The sequence below is a fragment of the Linepithema humile genome, chromosome 5 (assembly GCF_040581485.1).
Source record: "Linepithema humile isolate Giens D197 chromosome 5, Lhum_UNIL_v1.0, whole genome shotgun sequence".
Lineage (NCBI taxonomy): Eukaryota > Metazoa > Arthropoda > Insecta > Hymenoptera > Formicidae > Linepithema > Linepithema humile.
This window is the reverse complement of record NC_090132.1, coordinates 25,375,847-25,399,919: the sequence shown is the minus strand read 5'-3', so window position 1 is coordinate 25,399,919 and position 24,073 is coordinate 25,375,847. Positions and strand designations below refer to the sequence as shown.

The 24,073-nt window shown below is 41.5% G+C and overlaps 1 protein-coding gene and 1 long non-coding RNA gene across 2 annotated transcripts in view; one reads left to right on the top strand and one right to left on the bottom strand.

Moving 5' to 3' along the window:
* LOC105675098 (uncharacterized) overlaps positions 1–23,968 on the top strand; it is a 60,672-nt gene extending 36,704 nt beyond the window's left edge. Inside the window, exon 2 of the mRNA XM_067355167.1 lies at positions 17,586–23,968. Coding sequence (XP_067211268.1) covers positions 17,586–17,599 — 14 coding nt within the window. The 3' untranslated portion in view covers positions 17,600–23,968. The remainder of the gene's footprint in view (positions 1–17,585) is intronic.
* Positions 1–24,073, bottom strand: part of LOC105675102 (uncharacterized) — a 123,977-nt gene that overhangs the window by 91,939 nt on the left and 7,965 nt on the right. The window lies entirely within an intron of this gene.

Sequence of the window (24,073 nt, the reverse complement as noted above, 5' to 3'; positions counted from 1 at the left end):
AGAGTTAATCGAGTATACAAAGTAAAGGAAAAATCATTTTTATCCTAAATCTTTAGATCGCTCTGTAATCTTATTTATACATCTTTACTGTTTTGGAATTACTAACTTTTCAATGGGCAAAAATAAACGATCAAGCCGTCGTAAACGTCGCGAAGATCGGCGACTTAGACAGCGTTTCACGAGGCTCGTTTTAATCTCGATTAGATGGTCTATTGTGTTCGCAGTCTCTGAATTTTCATCAAGGGCTCGCGTGGGAAGAAGATTGCCGGTTATTATTGCGGAGGAATGGACGTAATTTAAATTTAGTTATTCATGATTTCGTTATTCGTTTTCGTCATCGGCCGCTCATCACATAAATTATTAATAGGATTATTTACCGCGTTATACATTCACAAATTATACCGCGACGCGCGTTCGCGCGATCGATTGTCTCAATCGACACGCGGCAAAATATCCCTCCGCGGTACTCGTGTGCATTAATTATGCCATGAATAATGCATACGGCTATACTTATTTACGCCGTTAAATAGTCTTCCAAAGCTACCACGAGCCTCCGCGCAACATTCATGCTACGATGAACGTTGATTTAGACATTTCGTGCTCATGGAACCGATACGATCCTCGACTTGAGCAACGCGTCTCGAGTGTCCGCCTATTAACGAGACCTCGTGTTGGGTGTCTTTTATTATCCGCCAACACTACGTGCCACACACACGCACGCACACACACGGTACATACCCCGCGCAACATACCGTTAAATAGCTTTCTCTCTGGAGTTAATGAAAAATCCTAAAAATAACTTGGAGCGGGAGCGGAGGCTTCGGGAGATGAAAAATTGGCGCCGCCAGACGCGAAGTGCGAAACGGTAAGAATAGTTTCGCGTGCGTAGGCCGAAGAAAACGAGCGCGAGAACGAGAGAGAAAGAAGGATAGAGAGAAAGAAACAAAGAGCGAGAGATCGGAAAGGGAAGGAAACGAACGAGAGAGAAACAGCCCGGTGGGCCGGGTTTTATTAATACGCTTGAGGACAAATTAGCCAGTTGATTGCACGATTTAATTATAACCGTCCCCCCCTCCCTCTCCTGGACCCCGGCGGCCCATCTCGCTCCGTCCCGCGCGGAAGAGAAAGCAACGGAGAGAAGAAAGAGAGAGGCCCTGTCGTGCTGCGGTATTAAAACGTCGACTGCTTTATTAACGGAGCCTCGGACACGCTCCTTCCCTTTTCCTCCCGTAAGCGGGTGCGTGAACGCGCAGCGTTGTCCTGCCACAAAGTGACAAAGCAGTCGGCAACACCGACTCGGACCTCCGGAGGAGATCGCCTAATTTTTAGAAGTGGACGCGCACCGCTTTGCAAAGAGAAAGAGAAAGAGAGAGAGAGAGAGAGGGGAGGAACAAATTACGCCGAATTGGAGCATGAAGACTCGCATTCACTTTCTTTTGAAGGATACATTTTAAGCGCGACGCGATTATTCTGAGACTTGCTCGATTTCAACCGCAATTTCTTCGTCTAGATATTTTAATCAACTTAATAGACTAGTTGGACTAAACATAGGACGGTCATTAATGAGACTGAAAGACCTAAGAGACTAATTGACATCTTAACTTCAAGCTATAATTAATATCATTTAGCATAAGAATTCTATTTTTATTTAAATAGTGTTTATGTTGCTAATAGAATTTTGATAAAATACTAAAACAGTATCTAAATATGCGTATCTAAATGTGAGCTTAGGAAATCGTTCGAGAATCTCGATAATACTACGCACTTAACGTATAAACATTTGCTTTCACACATAAGTATACCTGTGTACGCGCTAATGTTAATAATTAAACTGTTGTCGAACCGTAAATGATTACATAATCATCACTCGAGAATTTTTCATGCTGAAAAAACTTTGTCCGTTGAATCGATAATTATATTCGAGCTTGAATGTATAAGTACGGCTTCTGCCTCTAGAGTGTTCGTTTCCGGATACGATATTATTTACTCTAAAGGGCACGAATTTATTTACCCTAAAGGTGACGAGTAAACCGCGTCGGAGTCGCTGTCCGCACCTCTCCGCGTCTCCGTTCGTCGCGTACTTCGCGCCCGAGTCCGAAATAGAATCCGTGTGTTCAGCCGTGTTTGGTCAGCCGAGAAAACATCGTGGAGGGCACTCGATGCACGAAAAGGGGTCCCACACAGAAATCTCTCGCGGGGAACGAGTCCGCCCGCCCTCGTCTTCATTTTTTTTCGAGACTATACATAGTCACTATTCATCGTTCGTATAACCCAGCCGACCTACCCGATGGGAGCCTCGTAATGAAGACGTTTCTCTAGGTTAGGGGAAGTTTGACGTTTTTATGGGTCAGCCTTGACTCCTCTTTTTTTCGACTCCCCTCTCTCCGCCGCGACCTCAACCTTCCATCCGCTTAGTCTTCTTCGTCTCCGGTCTCTCCCGCTCTCCGCTGTTCCTCGAAGGCCTAGCTAAGCCGGCACGACCCGTTATTGACGGGTCTATCATCTCACTAATTCCATAATAGAAGATTTTCGGTTTTACAGCGGATGTTAACGACCGTGCGAGTGGACCACGGTGCGACGACCTTTCGCCGCGATTGTTTGAGAACGCGATGGGAATATTTGTCTTTACTTGCGCGAAGTACTCGGTATAATCTCAGTTTCGCAATTCAAATAATGATTGCTCGAAAAATGAAAAGTTAAATGCGAAACTTATAACAATTTATCATCACAATAATCGTCATTCTTATGCTCTACAATTTAAATTTCTGTTAAAATTTGCAAATTATTTAAAATGTAAAATTTTTTATCACATCGGAATAATCTATTTCCTATTTTCGAATAATCTTGAGACACGCATCTCTCTTATATATAGAACGATAAAACAAATCTGATACTACTTATCAATGGCATTTTATGACGATATGCGAAACAACGGTATGTCGATCTAACATTCTCGTATAAGGACATCGTAACCGCGAAAATCGAGACGTCCTTCGCCCTCGAACAAAACGATCCACTTAGGTCGTTCGATGACGGTGGTCCTCGAGGTACAAAGCCTCGTCGCTTAAGCGACGTGCATTTTATTGACGTGGCGCGATCAGGCGGTCTCTAAAATACTTCACCTTTCGTGGACAGGAGTTCGACGGTCTCCTGCTCGCTAACATGATCCTCATAAAGTCAAACGAGCAAGCCATTGTCGCTATCGGTCTGCGTGCAAGCTTAAGTGAGTTCGTATCTACTTTGTACGCACGCCCGATACAGAAAAGTGAACGATAAAGATTCTTATATTATATTTACCATTTAAGACAAAAAAGCAGAAATTCAATAAAGTCATAAAATTTGCGCAAACGTCCGTCACGCATAACATATGAAAAATTCATGACGTACTATAAAATCATTCTTTATTTTATGCTTAATCTCTTGTAAGAATCTTACTTGGATGACCTGTCAAGAACCTGAGCTTCATTTATGTGCTGCTTCACTCATCAAAAATTTGAATATTTAGTCCATTGAATATTTATTAATACTAATTTCTACACGGTCATCAAATCCACGAACCATCTGAGCGAAGGAAGGCAATTACTTCTTCGAGGGAAAGAGAAAGAACGAGAGAGAAAAGGAGAAGCGCTCTACGCATCCATAATTCAAAGTCTATCTAATGGTCGCGAGTAATTTTCTAATTATCTAAACAGGAAGTGGATCGCATCGCAAAACTCTCGAAATAAACCGCCGACTTGCGCGAACCAACGAAACTTTTCCGTGTTGCTGACTCGATCGTCGTAAACTCAAACGAGTACCTAGCAGTGAGTTATCCTACATCCGTGTGTACACTCGAAGGCTGAGGATGAGGCCGCGGCATCGCTCGCCGAGGAGGAAAGATAAATAGACAGAGGTGGGAGGACTTAACTCAAATTTCGCAGGCCGGTTGCATACCTCCGCCGCGGAAGCAGTTTTATGGAGATTGCATTCCTCGCCGGTGGAGGATATTATTAAGAGGTCCGTAGCGTGGGTTCGCCGAGAGTAGAGCGTAAAGCTCACCTCCTCCGTTCCGTCGCCGGACGGTATTTAAGCGAGCGCCCGAGCGGGAACGCGGGAGGATCACCGGAGCCGCCTCGAACTCCAAGTCCCGAACGATTTCGAAGAGTTATCCGTCTGGTACCGCGGAGCTCACTGACCCGTCGTACTCTTTCTCCTCGACGACAGCCGCGCTTTCGGGTTAACTCCATTCCGTCCCCCGTGCGCGTCCCACGTGTATTATGAGCTACTTTGGGCAGCCGATTCCTCCCGTAGGCAGGATCTACGTTTCGCCCCTTTCCCCCTTCACGACCCCGACGCGTACGGGTCACCGTCGACTCGCGGGGGGAAAAATTTATTTCGACAGGGTCGCCGAAGCCTGTCGTGCAACGACCCCGAGACGTCTTAACTTCGACACATTTGCGAACAACATCGTCTACGGATCGTTGTGTTGTATCGTTCGCGCGCGCTCTCTCTCTCTCTCTCTCTCTCTCTCTCTCTCTCTCTCTCTCTCTCTCTCTCTCTCTCTTCGTCGCACGCATGAATACCACGAAACTCGCTTTGAAACGAGCCCGTTAACACTTGAAAGACGGCCCGGGTCATACACACACACATACACACAAAGTGTCCTTTCCGGAATTTATTTCGGCGGGGTCAATGCAGCTTGCCGTCTCGCGACCCTTCAACGTCTTAACCGTAGTTCGCGTCATTAGTTTTAAATTATCCTCTCGTAATATCACTAGTTCGATATATTGTACACTTATCGAGAGTATTAATCTTTTAAAGATAAGTATAAATATCTTTTTAAACAGATACATAAAAATAGTGTGATGTTAACATTAGCGTAATAAAATGGCATTAAAAGCAATATAAAATAGTATGACGATAAAATATCGACATAATATATGGTTATATTATCAATACAATGTAATTTGCTTGACGACACGAAGAGATAACGAGATGTTGCGTTAATATGAGATTTCCAATGATAATTAATCCCAAGCCGAGATTAAGCTAACGAATCAGAGAATTCTTGGGAATTATATGGACCAAATCATGGAGCTTCTAATGGCTCGGCCGCGTCCCGCGACCATAAAAGTCTCGAATGCTTCACTGTAGCAAATTCTTCGAGGCGCCCTGCGCCGCCAGGAACCGTAGACCCTGAAATTCCACGAGAATTCCAAGCACGACCGGTCACATGATACTCCGCTAATCCACCGGCATCGAAGTGCCATCCGCATGAGAAGAGATCAAAATTACTTCTACTGTTATTACAGCCGCGTGATAACATTCTTTCTTTCTCTTTTTATTCGCGTGAAATAGTCGCGCAAGTCAAAGTAAAAAAAATTAATAATATTCCGAGACATGTCCTACACCGAGAAGGAATTTTTATAGCCTCTGTTAGACATCGAAAACACTTGTCGAAGTCATAATTGCCAATGCTTTCCAAAGTTAGGATGTAGAAGGTATCTCATACGTGATTGGTAGGTGATCTTTGTGAAAATAACTTGCGATTAATCATCTAATTGCGGTCAATGATATTCTCGGCGGATTTACCGAGTAAAGATTTAGCCGACGCGGCTCTGAAAAGCCGTGAAAAGAACCGGGCAGCTTGTGGGTGTCCGCCAGCATGCGTGTGGCAGCGAGCGGTGTGTGGCGTGTCGAGCGTTTGTGCGTTCATGCGTATCTCTGCGTAACCGAGGCTGCTCCAAATTGAGCGTTGTGCCGCGTACAGTCCAGTTCCGTTGACAGGTAATGCTATGCTATCGAGTTGGCAAAGTCACCGGTGTCAGGAATTATCGCGTTACCTCGATATTTGTTTGCATAATTTATTTCTCTCTCCATAGAATATGCAATCGTCTTCTTTCCTGTTGGATTTGTCATTACAATGTTGCACGGATATATTTACATATCTGCAGAAAGCTGTCTTGAGCAGAAAGCTGAGATTCTTACGTCCGCGGTGACACGCGCGTGAATTTCCTGCGTCAATTAGCCGTGGACATTTTGATATAAATGCTCGTTAGTCAAATGAAAATATCCGTCACGCTTCTGTTATACGGCAAATACGTGAAATATTTAGCATTAGTGGTAGGTATTTCTCTTTCGTATCGCACGCGTCGCACGAACGACGGACGTTTCCCTGGAAGTAAGAATTTCGCTGACATCCGCACATTCGACGAACATATCCAGCATATACGACAAGAACGTCGGCAGTAAATTTGCGCACACGCCGCATATCTGTCTTCATCTGACTTTGAACGTCTCCTGACATTTCTCCATGCTGGCTTTCGTCACGCTGTTCTCTTTCTCCGTCTCCGTTTCCCTCATCATTATCGTCAACCCGTCCGTGCGGGCTCCGTCGCGGAGATCCGCGTATATTAAATTCACCGTGGTCTCATATGAGCCACGAAATTAAGCGATTTCGCGGGACCACATGGAGAGGCTTCGTTCTCCGCGCGGTAATGCGCTTCAATTAAACGAACGCCCCGTCAAGATTATTAATTCCGGATTAATCTGGCGCGACAATGTGGAACATTTCTGTTTGATCAGTTGGATTTGCGCCGGCAACAAATAAATCGACCCTCGTCCGGTTTTCTATCTCGTGCGGTTCGTTGATCCGACGATGACCTCTCTCAGATTACACTCTCGATAACTAATATGAATAACCGAGTGCAATAGTGAGGTCGATCGTAATTCTCTCGCGTTGAGAAAAATTTAGAATCTAACTTCGTATTATTACAATATCAACTGTTTATCGAAAAAGTCGACACACCTTAAAGTCTTTTCATCTAATAAAACTTTGCACGTGTTATGCTAATGAAGATCTAAAGAAATAATAACGGCATCAAGAGAATCATTTACTTGAGCAAATCTACGTCTTAAAGGTCACAGGATTAATATTTCATATTACGGACCTATTTATTAAAGTTCGTCAATTTTTTCAACAAACAATGCACTTTCTTTTTTATGGTGGAAAAAGAAGGTTGTATAGCAAAATTATTTTTATTTTGTTCTCTCTCTCATCCGCAATGACTTTCAGTATGACCGCTGACTTTAATGATGGATGGTCGAATTACCGTCCGGTTTCACGAGCGCTGTCAATCTAAACTTTCGATTTACGCCCATTTTATTCGTCAGGAAGCAATCTTGACGCGAGGTAGCCCAGTAAAGGAAGTCGAGATGATGTAGCGGCTACCGTGGTTGGCTTCTTCTTATTCGAGCAGCCCACAGTAGCCGGATTGTCAGATGTTGCTGTGGGCTTCGTTGCAGGGGACATCGTTTGATAGCGGTAGACCGGTGATGCGGGGGGAAAGGGAACGGGCGCTGAATCGGTGTTGGTGGTCCACAGTGGCGACTCGAAACAATGAATTTACTTCATAAATCTCAATTCAGCCGGGACCACCGCCCAATTAAACTTAATCTCACGACCACCGCCGTAGGGCCATTTGCCTAAGATGTATCCGAGTCGATGCCACGGGGACCCACATTTCGATGTGTTCATTAGAAGTCGTCGTAACAGTTAAATTTAATAACCATTAGAATACAAAGTATGTCACGAAATATGTCGTTAACACATCACAAACGGCATCACGATCGCGAGAATTTTTAAAACACAATAAATTTTTCTATTTTTGTTGTATCTTTAAATTTGATAAAAACAAAAAGAATTATTACGAAAAATAATGTAAGTTGCGTGAAATGATACGAACAAAACAATCAACAAGATTTTGTTTGAACTATCGTATATCTGATTAGTGACAATGACGTTTGTGTTCAGTCAAAATAAACATGATGGCAAAATGCTTAATAATTGTTGATCGCCTTTGATAGCGTCAGAAAGAATAGAGAATTTGAAAGAACGGAAGATAGTAGTCTCAAAGGAGAGTTCGGTCATTTGTGTGAACACTCGGAGAGCGGTTTGTTCCTGGAAGCGAAATTCCCGGAGATGGCCTTGCGAATACCATTCGTATACTGAGGAATCGTGGGATTCAAGTCTCGCGTACCCATCGCTGCCTTTTATTTCGTTTGCAAATGAGAAACATACTGATAACATGTGTTCGCGTATTCGGCGCGTATGTCGGCCGCGATGAACAAGTTGTGATGTCTGCGCTCTCGACAAACGCGTGTCAACTTCAGCGAGAATTATGCGTAGATGTTGAATCTTCTTTGAAAGTTGTGCGCTTCTGCGCAAAATACATAACATGCCAGAAGATTTACAATCTTATCAATTATTCTGGTTAAATAATCGCATCACGTTTTTTTCACACAATTTCTTCTGGCTAATGTGCCGAGATCTTTCGTAAATCGGGCACTTGGCACGAGCCGGTACTTTTGGCGGGCCAGGAAATTAAGATGTATCGTCGAAATCTGTGGTGTGGCCAATTTGCATTCGCCGCAACGCCTACGCGCCTTTCCGCCTCCGCAACGGGACCCGCCTGTCTGGGACCAAGCACACCCATTCGAAGCCCATTCGATTGTTCAACAAGCCCTTAAAAATTCAGACGCCGTCTAACGAGTCTTATAAATACGGATGTACGTGTGTATACAGTACAAGAGAAACTACATCTTGATATCGATAACGAGATGGTAGTGTTGTAACAGTATTATAGATTTTTATCAGTTACTTTAATTATTTTCATATATCTAATTTGCAATTAATATATACAAAATATATACACATAAATGTATTTTATTTCAGTTTTATTGAAAGATTTCGTTATCCCGAAAATATTTCTCGCAAATGGGTCGATATATCAACTTTCAGCTATATTCCTTTGAAAAAATTTTATTTTATTCCATGAATAAAGACGAGCTTTTGTAGTTCTCGTCGCTACGAATTTTACTACGCCATAAAGAAAGTCACGTCTCGTTCGTGCCAGTCAGAAATCTTGACTGTTGTTCTGGCTCTCTCAATACGATCGACGGCGCGGCCAATTCGGAGCATGGTTTTTATATCACATCGTCATAAAAACCGTGCGCGCGACCACGCACACCACGGCCGGGATACACGCGTGGATATCGCGATTAATAGGACGATCAGCGCGATGCGTCGTGACGGATTTAAGAGCGGACAAATTTAGGGGGACGCGTCCCACGTAATGGCACGACAGGAGGGCCCGATTTTATTCTCATTCTTGTCTTCGCGTCCCGTGACCAATCGTCGCGTGACCACGGTGTCGTCGTTCAAACACACGTATAAAAAAAAGAGTTCACCGTATGTAATGGCCGCGAATGTACGTCGTTGATCGTAAAATCGTGAAAGCACGTGCCACGAAACCCCGCCCACGCTGATATGCGCTGATGATCTATGAGTCGAGAATTAAGATCAAATATAAAACAAATAAATTTACAAATGGTGTTCTCGAGTCACGTGTAACAGTCAACGACATTTACTTCTAATCTTTAATAGATAGATAGATAGATAATATTTCGAATTATATATATAAGATTTACATAAAGTTATTGTATAATTATATGTATATAGTGCTCTCGATTAAACAGATATTATTCACACGCTTAATTAATATAAGTTATTATTAATAAACAATTAATATTGTATCTATTTTAACTCGTCTAATTTCTCAAGTACGTATCTTGTATCTTTGATATTTTTATGTCAAAATTTTCATCTCCAACTTGTCAAATGATTATTATCGTACACTAGAAACACGTCGGGACGGTCTGTATATGGGCGCGAATGAGCGAACGAACGGATGAACAAACGCGTCGCCACAATTACCGCGAGACGAACGGCGATTAACCTTCATGAATACAATCTAGCGCAGTTCGACGGTAGAATTGTGACGACGTCGACGACAATCGGGTGGGTCGATTTTATGGCGCGACACATGCCCCGGCCATGCGTACGCGTGTATTGCGCCCTTACGTAGGCGCAGATACGCGCCGCGGCGAGCCCCCCCTTATACGTTATATTAACACATTAGCTCCGCTCGCGTGCCGAAACCCCGTAAGCCGTAAGTAACAATAAGTAAGGGTCGGGTCCCGTTCTCGACAGTCGCGAGATGAGGATCGCGAAAAAGAGGGTGGGTTAGGACAAAGTGGGAACAGACTACTCTACACGGTGACATGCCTCGCGCTCTCCTTTTTACTCGCCGCTCCGCATACTCTCGGCTTCAAGAAACAACGCTCGGACAGCGCAGCGGACAGCCTTTCAGGACTATAGAAGTTCGCCTCTCACTCGCCCGATACGCTCGCCACTAGCCACATGTGGCGAATCGCATCGATGACTCGTTCAAGGTTTACTTTGAGAATTCTCCGTACGGCATCATAAAGAGATGGAATCCACGCATACAAGTGGATTCGTTTCATCTCTCGTCACGGCTCAATATTACTAAACGCCGCGGCATGTTTCGAATTGCAGCGAAAACTTGCCCGGGAATCTCAAGGCTTACTTTGAAGAGTAACTGTTTAAAATTATGAAGGTGATGGAAAAGCATTACTCATGTGTCACTTCTAATGTCGCGATACCGCTGGTAATATAGCGTAGCTAATTGTAGGAATAAATTTGCTCAATAACCGCTTATTACGAGATTCAAGCATTCACGACCTATGTGTAAATTTATTTTTATTCATCATCAGTGCAGAATTTTGAAATAACGAATTTTTAGCGATCTCGAAAATTGTTCCAAACATTTTTTTATATCCCTCGCAATGTAATGAATCTCGCCCGATCGCTCGCAATTTGTCTCATACGTTGTGACTCCATTTGTCTCAACGTCGCTAACGACGCTGTTATTCTTGCTACAATCGGGCAAATAACCTGTATCGTGCCGCGATGCAAAAAAGCTCGGACGAATGTGTCTCCAAGGTAGTGGTTCGTGAAGGATCAAATTTATCTGGGTGAAAGAAGCCAAAAATCATCAGACGGGGAGTCGAAATGCTCAGAATGTTTGCACGGCACACCCGGCGCAGGCACCTGCCGCGAACCTGCTCGCGAACCATTTTCTTGCTACTTTCTCGCCAGCGTCGGTACTCAAATTTCCGACCACGAGTCCTTCCCAAATTGCTCCCGCGATTATGGCAAGATATATATTCAAATCTATCATCTTTATGAAAGTTGCGGACCTGACGGATTACGGTACGGCTGATGAGAGCACACCAAAGATAAATTTATTCATCTCATCAAACAAATTGAGTGTCATTATAAATCAGAAGTCAGAAAATAAATAATGCATGTTGATATATGTTTTTAAAAAAATTAATAAAGTCTTTAAAAAAACATATAGCACAATTTAAAAAATAATTCAGATAGCCGACATTGCTGATATTTTGTTGCTCTACTTTAAAATATTATTAATTATAGAAAGGATTGTATATAAAATCGCATGTTATTCGTCAATTTACCGTATCCATTCGATTTGTCATTCACTGTCAGAAAATATCTTGCAAAAGAATAATCGCATCCGGTTATTGTACCGAGGACACGCGCACAACCGGGCATCGAAAATTACACTGGCTATTACCGAATGTCTAACAAACGAAAGACATCCTCACAATATAGCGCGCGAGTTGAGAACCGCTTAGGCCACACGCACACTCTTCGGTGGCTCCAATTAAGCGGGCAACATTAATTTCAACCACCCGGTCCGACCCCGCGGTTATCTCCTTCTCTCCCGCTCCCGTCGTTTCGTCAGTCCTCTCCTTGTCCCTTCGTTCCTGTCCCTGTACTCCTCCTCTTCGTAACCCCTTCCCTCTGTCGTCCCTCTTACGTCCTTTCCCTTCCTCCCGCGTATGCCCTTCGCATCGTCCGTTTCCACTCGCTCTTCCGTACACGCACACTCGGCGGCTCTTCGTGTTCGCGCTGCGCGCCTTCGGCGTGCATACGAGAGCGCGAATTGTGTCGCGGATGTGTCGTAGTGCGTGAGTCGTGTGCGGTACGTAAATTGCCGTTCGAGCGTACGCCTACATCCGCGTGTCGTCGCTAATGTACGAATAAGGCGAGCGCTTGCGCGAGTCATCGCCAGTCATTTGCAGATCGTCGAATTTGCGCTTTTATCTTTATTTGTTTTTTTTTTTAAATAATCTTTATTAATTTCCGATTTTTCCCAAATGCTATAAAGAACGAAAGATTGCGTTACATAAGCATGTCTATCAAGGCACAAATTCTCAATAATAGTCATTATATATCATCGATGAATAAATGTTCTTTATGAAAGCGTACTCAGTCTTCGGAATAGCTTGGAAACTTTGTTAAAATACAGCTTCCTTAAATTTTTTACCCACTTTATATCTATACGGTCGTTGAAAATAACTGCTACAAGACCCCATCAGCAGCAACATTTACCAAATACCTGCATAAATATGTAAATACGCGCAGTGCGTCTTATAAGCGTATCTCACGAGCAGCATCGTCGAGTTTCATATATATGCTAATTACTACAAATCGCCTTTCTTCCATAATTATTTTCCATCACGCTTACGCATACGCGATTTCTGTGCGTCTCGTTCTCGCAGCGCGTTGTTTAAAGCAGTCCGGCCCACGAAATAATGGAAATGCATTTCGCTCGCGCCGATCTTTCAGCGCGCATCACTACTTACATGCCTGTTTAACCGCGCGCTAATGCGCGGCTATCATTTATTATTCGAATGCGTCTCCTATATTTAACCGGCTGCGAAGGCGCCGTGTTTGTTTCCGTACGCCGGGTTCATCGTCTCGATCTATTCCGGTTTTTTCGATTTTCTTTTTCCGCCCCGGCTTCCTTTACTCGCTTACCGTCGTTTCACATCGTGCTCATCTTCCGTCATGTCCTCTTTCACGTGTCTACCTAGTCATATCTCATATCAACCTACCGCTTACAATGTCGAGCGCGCTCGCGACCTCGTTTCGTCCGCCCGAGCTGCTTTAGCAAATGCGATAGTTTACATCAGCGTACGCCAACTTCCTGGCCACGTGGCTCGCGGAGAAGAGAGTCGGAATAGAGAGAGGACAGTGACAAAGAGTCACGTCTATTCTTGCGGTTTCCCTCATGGCAATCGTCATTGTAAGCTAGATAATTTTACATGAAGGAGCCATTTATTTGCAATGACTGATTATTTTTTTTATAACGAACAATAGAAGTTGGAAATCGAAAACTGTTTCGTAATATATGAAGGCACTAAATTAACTTCAAATCTCTTTTTTTAGAGAAAAAATTGAAATTTAAATAATAATAAAATTTTAACAAAGTTGAAAGCTTCTCTCCTTTTTTTTCTCTTATTAAGAATACATATCGCAAAATGCAGTCGGTTTGAATAGCCTGCGTTTTGAAACGGTAAACACATAATCATTTCGAACCGACACCGACTCGACTCGCGTCAATCATCGTATAAGAGAGGCAGAGTAGTGGTAGTTTACTTTGGTGCGTACCAAGTTCCTTGCCACATGCTTGGAGAAGCCGAAGGAACGTAATAGAGCGGAAGGGTGAGCGTGCGAGAAGCCGAAGAGAGGCGCGAGGGAACGTCACGTTACGTTCCTCGGCGGAGTGACGTTTCTAATGCGAAACTAAGGAATTAGAACAGTCGCGCTGTCTAATGAGATACTAATTGCGCCGCATTCTCGTTGTATTGACTCGACCGGGGATCAGATAAACATAACTCCGACCGAGGGAAAGTGAAACATGTCTGTGAGATTTAATCAGACTGCTAAATTCACGAACCAGGAAACGGCTTTGATGGGGAAGAGAGCGGTTAAAGTGTCTATTAAAATATCTGTTGAGAAAGCATTTGCGGACGACTGCGAGTCGTAAGAATGATATTTAATTGCAGTTTGTTCCGAAGAAAAGCAATAAATATTCCAACTTTAACCAGAGAGAATCTGGAGATTCGTTGGGGTGTGAAGCCGTCTTCGAGTTTAATCATTTCCAGTAAATCAGCAAAGTTAATATTATCTACTTTAAAACGCGTCTCTCTAACAAAGTTAAATATCAAATGTGCGTCTAACGAAATCGCCGAGGGGAGTATAATTTGTGGTAGCACAACAGAGTAATCACAGTGCTTTCTTACGCGTGCTTATACCGATGCGCTCAACGAGACAAGATAATGTCGTGCATTTGAAAATAAGGTGGAACAAATTGTATGCGCGGATAAATAATACAGTAGAGAATACGCGAAAATGCATGGAAATGCGCATCGCGTGTTAACTCGCGTAGCCTTTTCGCGCATTAAAAAGAAACCGCGTGCAAATTACATCTCGACTTTACTCTCTTCAACGTCTTCTTTTGCGTAATATAAAGTGGTATAATAAATTAATAAATCTGATAAACTGTAATAAAAATGTGAGCGTACGATAAAATTTTATTTATACTACTTGATGTTTGGAAAGAATACTAAATTTAATATCTAGGAAATGCAAACGCGTGATTAAAACATTAAAGTTTCCTAATAGAATCAATTGTTATAAAATATATTACATGTTATAAAACTTAAAGCGGCTTGCATCGTGCAAATTCACGAAAATGCTATCGACATCGGCACCTCGCCGGCTTGAGATGTGACCCATGGGGCTTACGTGAGTGATCGCGAGTAATCGCGCGTTAGCGCTGTATCCGATTACGAGATGTGTATCTTCGAAACACGGCAGTGGAAGCTAACCACTCGTTAAACGCGCGATTCTACGCGCGCTGCACGCGCTTGCATTCGCGCCTTGATGCAGCTCGCGATGCGCGAGGCGGGCGTGTGAGCAGTTTGCGTGAAACGTCGTGTTTCAAAACGTTTGCGTTCGTGGGAAAGACGTCCGAATACCGGGAAGAGACGGACAATTATACGTTGAGCGCAATATTACGAAGAGCCGTAATTGCCATCTGTAATAATTATTCAAAATAGAATAACGCCTCTCGCGTTGCTTCGAATTCATTGATTAATGACGCCTATGCAGCGCCGATGTATATGGTAACTTACACGCGCATTGCGCCAATCGCAAATCAATCGAGAGACACTCGCGCCGAACCGTGCGAATCTATGGTCTTGCTTTCAATTCATTTAATTGTCATCACGTCTACGATATCCGCGAACAGAACAGCCTTGTCATTCAGCACAAAATTACGACTCGCGTTTGTAAATTTAATGAAAACGTTAATCATATTTCCTTACAAGACGATAACCGATAAATCAATAATCAATAAGATGACCTCGAAGGCAAATCATGTGTATCGAAATAAATCTATTTACTTGTCATGTTTAATAAGTTCCACACGATCTTTTCTCTTCGCAATGCTTGTATTTGCTCCGTATTTCTCCGTATGATTTCGTGCGTCCATAAATCGTTGGAGAAACCGTTCGCGATAATAATACGCGATATCAATGCGTTATCTCCGCGACAAAAATAACTCGCAAAAAAATAAAATAATATTTGCGCCAAAATTATAAGTTTAACAACTGATAAAAATTTGTAAATATAAATTAAGCTAGAGAAAACGATAACGTAAGTTGTGTAGAGTTGATACATTAATCAAGTGGAAAAAAAAACAAGAAACAGATGGCTAAATATTACAACTACTACACTTAGTAACGCGAATCTAACTACTGAAAATGAAGCTTGCACGCGCATTCCTCCTTGTATTTCCGTCGAAAGACAAGGTAGATGCAAAACGATATAACGTTTGACAATCGATGATTTGTGCGATAACTCCATTCATGCAATGTAATAATTAATAACGGCGCGCACAAGAGTGCATATCAAGTTTCTCCGCAATACGAGAGAACAATGTATTGTGCAAACAATCGCGCGCTAAGAATTATTTCGTTGGTAAACCATCTCACGGGGTTCTATACTTCACACGCTTATCTCCGCGATAACTCGTGCCTTGATGCATATCGCTCCAATGGCGACCGATGTAATCGCGATATATAACATAATAATAATGAAGAACCGATAAAGATCTCGTAGTACCGGTCACGCCTACAACATATAAAACGCGATGCCATGTAGCAATATAGCGGTCGTGACTGCGCGTCTGGGCGCAATGATCCTTGCGAAGTGACTTTCTTCCCGAGATAACATCGAGGTTACATGAAAAACCAAACGGCAAAAGACATTGAGAGATTATAGTTCCTGCTCCGCCATGTAGACATCCAGTATACATAGATCGATGCTTTCTAAATCTTTTGATTCGCAATCCGAAGTTTAGCAGTGTGTTTTTGCTGGAGTGCAAATAATACAAGGATAGCTCGATGAATTGTACAATCACTCGAGTGAAAAAAACCAGTGACAACGAGATTTTGATATAATTTGAGTTGATTAGATTCTTCCTTCAAATGCTAATTCATTCAATTATATATTTATGAAAAATGACAGTCGTAATTAGTAACGGTGATAGACATTTAAACAGTCTTTGCAAAGAAAATAGATAACGAAGACAAAAAGGGATAGAAAGATCGAAAATATATATGAATGACGAGGAGAATAAGAAAGAGGCGGGCTCGTTGGTAGAACCGGTACCTCTGCGCATCGAGGGCGTAGAACGTCGCAATGAAGCCATTAATCGTTTCTTCAAGCTACGCATTACTCGCAAATGTCTTTTGCTCGTAACTTTTGATGCTCGTTATCGTAAGCTGCCTGTAAGAAAGAATTAACGTCCAAAAGAAAGATTCTTTTGCGTCAAAATTGTGTGCAAGTTTTGAAAACCTAAAACTCTTTCACAATTTTATGAGATATAAAAATATCCTAATCTTTTTACCATCTAAATTAAATATAAATCTCACAGAAAACAAATTTCCAAACAATATTTTGCAATCTTAATTTGTCTCGAGATACATGTGGTTACTTCATTTAGATCTAATGATCATGCTAAAAATATGTTTACACACATGGAATATCGAGGACGTGACACATACTTTATGTCTTATAATGTCGCTGAAAGTTACTTAAGAGTCACTGAAAAAATACCGTTCGTGTTCAAAACGATTCTTAATCGCTATAATGTAAAGATATATGTACCGCGGGCCTAAAATTAGTTGACAATCAACGAGAGGTATCGCGACGAAAAGAAACAAAAAAAGGCCGATAAGAGAAAAGAGGCAGGCAAGACCGCGCCTTAATGGAAACGAATTAACGACCCGTGGAAACGTAAACAGTCGCTCGAATAACGATCAACCAACGAGTGACCAATGGTCATTATTTATGATTATGGATACAACTACCGACAATGATTACTTTTCGTACATACGATCATTATAGATTAATGCGGAAACATTTTAACGAAGACGACCTCGCAAGAGATTTAGCCAACTGTGATGAAGAACCGAGCGTAATGAGCGACGTATAAAGTTTCAAGTAAACAAGAAACTTTAACAACGATATAAATGTTATAAACATAACTCTTTATTCAATAAAAGTTATCATTAAAAGTTTAATACGCACGTACGTTTATGTGATTATTTTGAATCTTGAAATTCTGTTAGTTTTATAATAATTGCGACATCTGGTATCTATGTTCGCGCAAACAATGTTTATGTAAAATTGATAATTGATGACATTGCGCAGAGACTCACATGAATAAATGTAAAATGTATTTAATGAAGTTGTTCGAAGGGACAGGAGTTTTAATCGGTATGTTTTTCTTTTTTGTTCTCAGGACGAAGTAAGTAGCAACCCACGGCAGTTACGAGCCGTGCTCGAGCTAGACGAGACTAATGATGAAACAGCATCAGAGAACGTGAGCTTTTCTGAACGAAACCATTATTATTGTGTAAGCTTATTCCGTGCACTCGATTGCTGGCATGTCTACGTTAAATCAATATCTCAATGACGCGTATGGAAAATCCAGCGGTTTGCAATGAGATTGATTCATCGAAATGTAAGATGACATTAACTACCACTTTTTTCCGATTCGCGTCACAATGTATTGTTATTGTAATAAAATCAACGTTGAATAATGATACACTTATCACTTCAAAAAACACTGCAGAGTACTATGATTAATTAAAGAGATATTATTTTTCTTATAAATAACTCAAAATATTTACTGTTTGCATTAACCGTTTTTGTAGGATTTGCTTTTTTATTGTAATCTATTTTTTTTTTGTACGTATTTCACTCGATGCTTTACAATTAAAAAAAAAATTAATATTCTCTGCATCGCGTACTGCCTTTCCGTTATGTTTATCTTACTTTTCAGCTTCTGAAATGTCATCATTGTTGATGCATGCAGCAATAACAGCCGCAAATCGCAAAAACCTTGCGACATAAATAATTCGAAAATGTGGGTTACAAGGTATCGCTATTCCGCTCGCGATATCGTATATTTGCTCGCAGTCAGCGTAGGAAACACATAAAGCACCTATGCGGAATTCGCGTCCTGGATAACGAGAGCCGACGCGAAGTCGAGGCCTTAAAACTGTCAATCGGGAGCTGCCGGCACGATGAAGGCTCGCGACTCGAGAGAGCACTCGTAATTCTCTCGTGAGTGGAGAATGACTCGGGAGAATCAAGGAGACCTTCCTGCTCGGCTCCGTGTCGACACGCTTAGCCTCGTTTGTCCCAAGTAATGGTCGCAGTCATAACTCAAGCGACTCCACTCGCGGCTCGTTCCTATATCCCGACACGTACCCGGACAAGGACAGGACGATCAGATTCACGGAAAAGACAGGCCGAGATTGGCCGACTCGTCCCGCTGAACGATCTCGCAACTATTTGCACAGCCAGCCGATCGTTCGATCGTTCCATGCGATTCCGACGAGAACATTACGCTTGATCGACCAATCCTTCTGTTTAATTCTCATTATCCGGTGTACACGGTTATTTCATTCTACGCATGTCGAAATCGCTAAATTTTTTATAAATTCTCGATTGTATCTTGAGAAATAATGCTTCGAAATATTTTTAGAAGAATGTCGTAAGCGTAGAACGCAGTTAAAAGCTGATTGTGTCGAAACAGAATGAATAGAATTCAAGACTTTCTTGCAAAATTATTATTCTAGAGGCTCGCTATAGAGAGCGATACTAGAAAGCATTACACTTTCATTTACATGGCTAAGTCTCGTTGAGCTTGCACGACTAATCGGTGAAAATTGATCAAAGTGCGTCTCCGCCAACTGCATAGAAGCAATGATCTTAACGACTTAATGACGCGTTCTCTTCCTTTATATCATCTATTAACTCGCTGGCTTTTAACGAAGATAATAATTATCGACGATAAATTTTGCAACGCTGATTTAATACAATGTGTTTATTACCGACCTATCTGATATATAGACGCAAATAAAGTATAAACAAGAATGATTTTTCTTCTGTAATTGAAACGTTACGTTCCGTCTGCGGCGCGTTTATTTCGATGAACAATAAATTATCCTGTACTTAGTGCCCGCAGTATAAAAAGATACGCGAGATCGCGGGATCGCAAAAACAGTAATGAAAAAAGGGTCGCTTCTTGCAGCAAATCTCGAGGGATTGAATGCTTTATTAATGCTTTATTAAAATGTAATAATCACTTATTGCGCGTCTTTTGCACGACGAAAGCTTATTATTAAACGATCAGTGCTAGATTGTTGCTATAAGTATCGGACGACAGAAACCGCCTTATGTCATGAATATTTAAATATCAAAATAAACACGACGCGGTTTTCCATGTGGGCAACTTTTCTGCATCGAGCACAGCCTGTCACTTGCATCATTTCGCGCAGACTGTCCCAGTTGCACGCGAGCAATTTTAATATATTCCTAACATCCACCGTTGTCCTCGTTGCCGTTTCCCTTCTGGCGATCTTTCGTATCTGTCGATGGTGACCGGGCGCAATTAAGAGGGACGTGACGGGCAAGTAGAGTGGCGCTTTAACGGCAAGGCAGGCAGAGGCAGGTCGTTATACGTATGGAGGACGATGCAATTCGTAGTTGTACGACTTACTTCGCCTATGGCCACTTAATTGCGCGCGGTCGCGTCTGGTTTATCTGAAAGCGAGACGAAAGCGCGGCTAACCGGCACCGAGAGGCTCGCATCACAGTGTAAGCGCATCGTCCATGGTGATCGTCGACACTTATTGTACTGTCGACGCGATCTACGGAAAGTTTCGTTCGTAAACGCTATAATTACCGCGTCTCGGACGACGGTTGTGACGTGAAGATTCGCGATTAAGGAAGAGAGGTGTGAAACGTGAGCGAAAGCTGCGTTGTCGAGAAGTTTACGATTATTATTCATCTATGAACTGAACTTTAAAATATTTTTCTATATTGCTTTGTACTTTCTAATTTGCCTGATTGCCATTATAACTCAGCTTTCTACGCTTACGTATTTCGCTGTCTCATTTATTGCTACAAATTTTTTCAAGATAAATATGTCAAATTTATCTAAAATATCCCGTTAATTAATTTCAACAGTATTTTTGTTACGTTTTGATCGCATAAAATTGAGCTTTTATAATTTTAAAATATAATTCTAATATATTAGAACAGATCGGTTAAAATATCTTTAAACAAGCATGCGAAGCAATCCGCTCTCCGAACACGATCGTCGGCCATTTGTTCCGCGCGGAATCCCGCTAATTTACAGATCATTTTTAACGAATTCTAGACATTACTCTCCCTTTTCATTCTCTGCCGCGCCGCCTTCTCGTTTCTACCAATACGGATGTAATTAAAAGCAACGTGACGAGCAAGCCGAGCAGTAGGCTGAAAGGGCGATCGTGGAACATATAACGTTGCCAATTCGTTACGCGAAAGTCGCCTGAAGGAGAAACTTGGAGGCCGGTAGCTGACGTCTATCTCAAGAATAGAACGGGAAAATTAGTAGCAATTTCTACGGTCAATCTCCAAACAAGACATTTTATAACTTTGTATCTATTTTGTATTTTGACGTAGGTTTTAACGATGCATGCTTTCCGCTTGCGATGCAGAGGCCGCGTTTTACTTTACACTTTTTTTTTTATTATAAAAGTATCCATATGCAAATAAGTAATCAATGTCACGTTTATATTCTTGCTTAAATCACTCAACGCGTGCGACGATCGAACTGATTAGCAATGTAAATGTCATTTCGCTATGCAGTCGCGCGCATGCAGGATGGCACAGCGAAGAAAATGCAATTAAACTGACAGACCGAGCTACGAGCTGACGTCTATCTCAGGAGTAGGACAAGGAAATTAGTGTTTCTACGAGGCCGCACGTCGCCGGTATTCGAGGTACTTTTGGGGTTGCGCTCAGCAGGAGAGGGCACCTTAGCATTATTGGTTTTACCCTCGAGTCTTTGGAGAGGGATTACCGTAAGTGGGAAGGGTGAGAATGAGAAGAGAGTCTGGAGAACGCGAGAAGCTCTTCTTGGTGCGCGTTTCCTACGCTTGACTGCAAGGCTGCTTCGCTTAAGTAATTAGACTGCCGACTGTTTGTTACCTCAGTCATTCCTGAGGAGAAAACTACTACAGAGACGCTACTTTAATACACCCGGTCAATACTTCAATATACTGAAAACAAACATTTATCGATCTGCTTATCGATCGGATGGTCTAGAAAAATTATTTTTTATGTGGACTCTAATAAATTTTAATATTTATAAAATGTATTTTACTCCAAAATATTATTTTATTTTTATGCTGAGAGAAAACCGAAAATTTTGACAGTGATTTTTCTCGAATTATTTTAATTTTGTGATAAATTCAGAAAAAATATTAATTTTATTTAAAAGATACAAGCATAGCATGAGATGTGTCTATATGTATTTTGATAATATTTCTCTTTCTAAGTGTTTTAATGTCTAATAAAATACAAAAATACCACTGACGTGAACAGCTTTGTGAAATATTTTACAAACGCCATCGAGTTCGACAAAGATGAATTTCTTTGAGAGATTCTTATGACTGCACATGTAGAAATCGATCGCGCCGTTGATTGTAAGAGCCAATCAGAGACGGGAAACTAACGACTTAAGCCTCGACGACGGGCGCTGATGCTTGATCGTGCGGAACAAACTGCTTTTCCAATAATATTACTTAAAGCTCATGCTATGATCTTCGCTTTGAATGATTACGCGTTGTAAAACGATTTTCACTGCGAAATTCATACGTGCCGGACGACCCTCGTTGTCGACAGTAATTTACTACCGCGCAGCAACATTCGATAATTATCATTTGCAATGCAACTTATACTCTACTCTCTATAATTTCTGATCTCTCCTAGCCGATCGTTAAAGCCCGGTTCGCAGACAAATTATTTGACAGTGAATAGATCATAATCAAGTAATTTCCCGTCTTGTGAGATTTGTCGTTCTATAACTACGATTCCTTTAAAATTAATATTTGCTAAATTGTCGATATACACATTACAAAAAACGTGAAATTTGGAACGTACAAAATGAAACTTAAGTAGAAAATAATATGAATTTATTTGATTCAAATAAATGAAAGTAAACTAATGCTGCCTATCAATTCTAGTAAGATTCTTTGAAATATAAACTCAGTCATCTCATGTTAAAGCATCCGCAAAATCAACCACGTAAAAAGTTGTCAATTTATACGCTTTTTCCACGTCAGATAGTATATGATTTCTCGTTTGGAAGTGATTGGGCGACGCGTATGGCGCGAGCTGATGATCGCAAGGCAGTCTCGAAATTTCCATGGAATATTCAGCAGATCGGTCCGACCGATAACGCCGGTGTTGATCGTTATGATTTGATTTATACGCAATTATAGCCGCCGGTGCTGCGTATATAAACGCGGTGCCGCGCAGGGCGGTGCACAGTGTTTACCTCGTGAATTATTAGCGTGCGGGAATCAAACGAGAGAAGTAGTCGCGTGGTAAAAACGAGATGCATTTGAATCGCATAATGGTGTTTCGCGCGCGGCCCTTATTTGACGAAGTAAAGCACCGCCGCTCTTTTATTCAACGCGCATGAAAATCTGAATTAAACAAATAAATTCAATTTTACTTTTTATTAAGTAAATTTTAAAAAATTCAGAATATTTTTTATACTAAAAAATTTTTAATTTATTTCCGTGTAAAAATAAGTGTAGTTATATTCACTTTAATATATAAAATTTAATCGTTCTTCGTTAAGTATCTCAATCTTGAAAAAATTAATTTTTTTACCTTTCCATTGAAGTTCTTTATGAAATCGATCAGGATTCGAAGCGAGGATGTACCGTTAGTAACAAAGCTGTCACGGTTTATACGCACATAAGACATGCGACGTGGTTGCAATAACAATGCATTTGATTTACGATAAAGCCGTCACTGGCAGATCCGTCCGACGTTACGACGATTCTGCGCGAATGCATTCGTAGCATGATAAAACGAGTAGGATCGCGACGGAAGGATTTACTTCGTCGGCAGGACGATTCTTCCAGTTGGACGTTTATTCCGTCGACGAACTTTCCGACCTCGACTCCTCCCAAGTGACTGACTTGTTGAAGACACTCGCACATAACTGGACTTAGACCTGGCGCACGAACACGCCGAGAGAAATATTTAAGCCTAGACAATAAAAGTTGTCGTAAAACTTCCCGGTCGGCGGTTCATTAATTTCAAAGATTTATTGGCGTGTAAACTTGTTGAATCAATGCCTGACCGATGGATAGAGGTATTATGGCCGATAGAGGTATTACGAAGTATATTGTTTAAAACCTGATTTCTTATATACTCGAATCTATAAAATCCGACTTTTATTCGATAATTTACATCAAAAACTCAAGTCAGAAATACGAAAAATTGGCTTTATGAAAAAACATATTTGAAAAAAATCTTGCCAATCTAAATAAAAATATGTAATAATTTTTATAATTATAGATAACTTGTCTTTCTCTCTAACAAACAAAATTATTGACCACTTATATAAATTCATGTAAACAATGTGATTTTCTTCTGATATTTGTAAAATATTGCATAGATATTTTTCGATGGACATGTCGACAGATATGAGTTAACGGTAGAACCATCCCGTGTTCCAGGTCCGCGCACGAGAAGAGTGAAAAGGACAGACGGACGCGGAGGCGGTACTCCCGAGGAGAAACGTCCCAGGACGGCGTTTAGTGGTGAGCAGTTAGCGAGATTAAAGAGAGAATTTGCGGAGAACCGATATCTGACGGAAAGACGAAGGCAACAACTCTCGAGAGATCTAGGTCTAAATGAAGCGCAGATCAA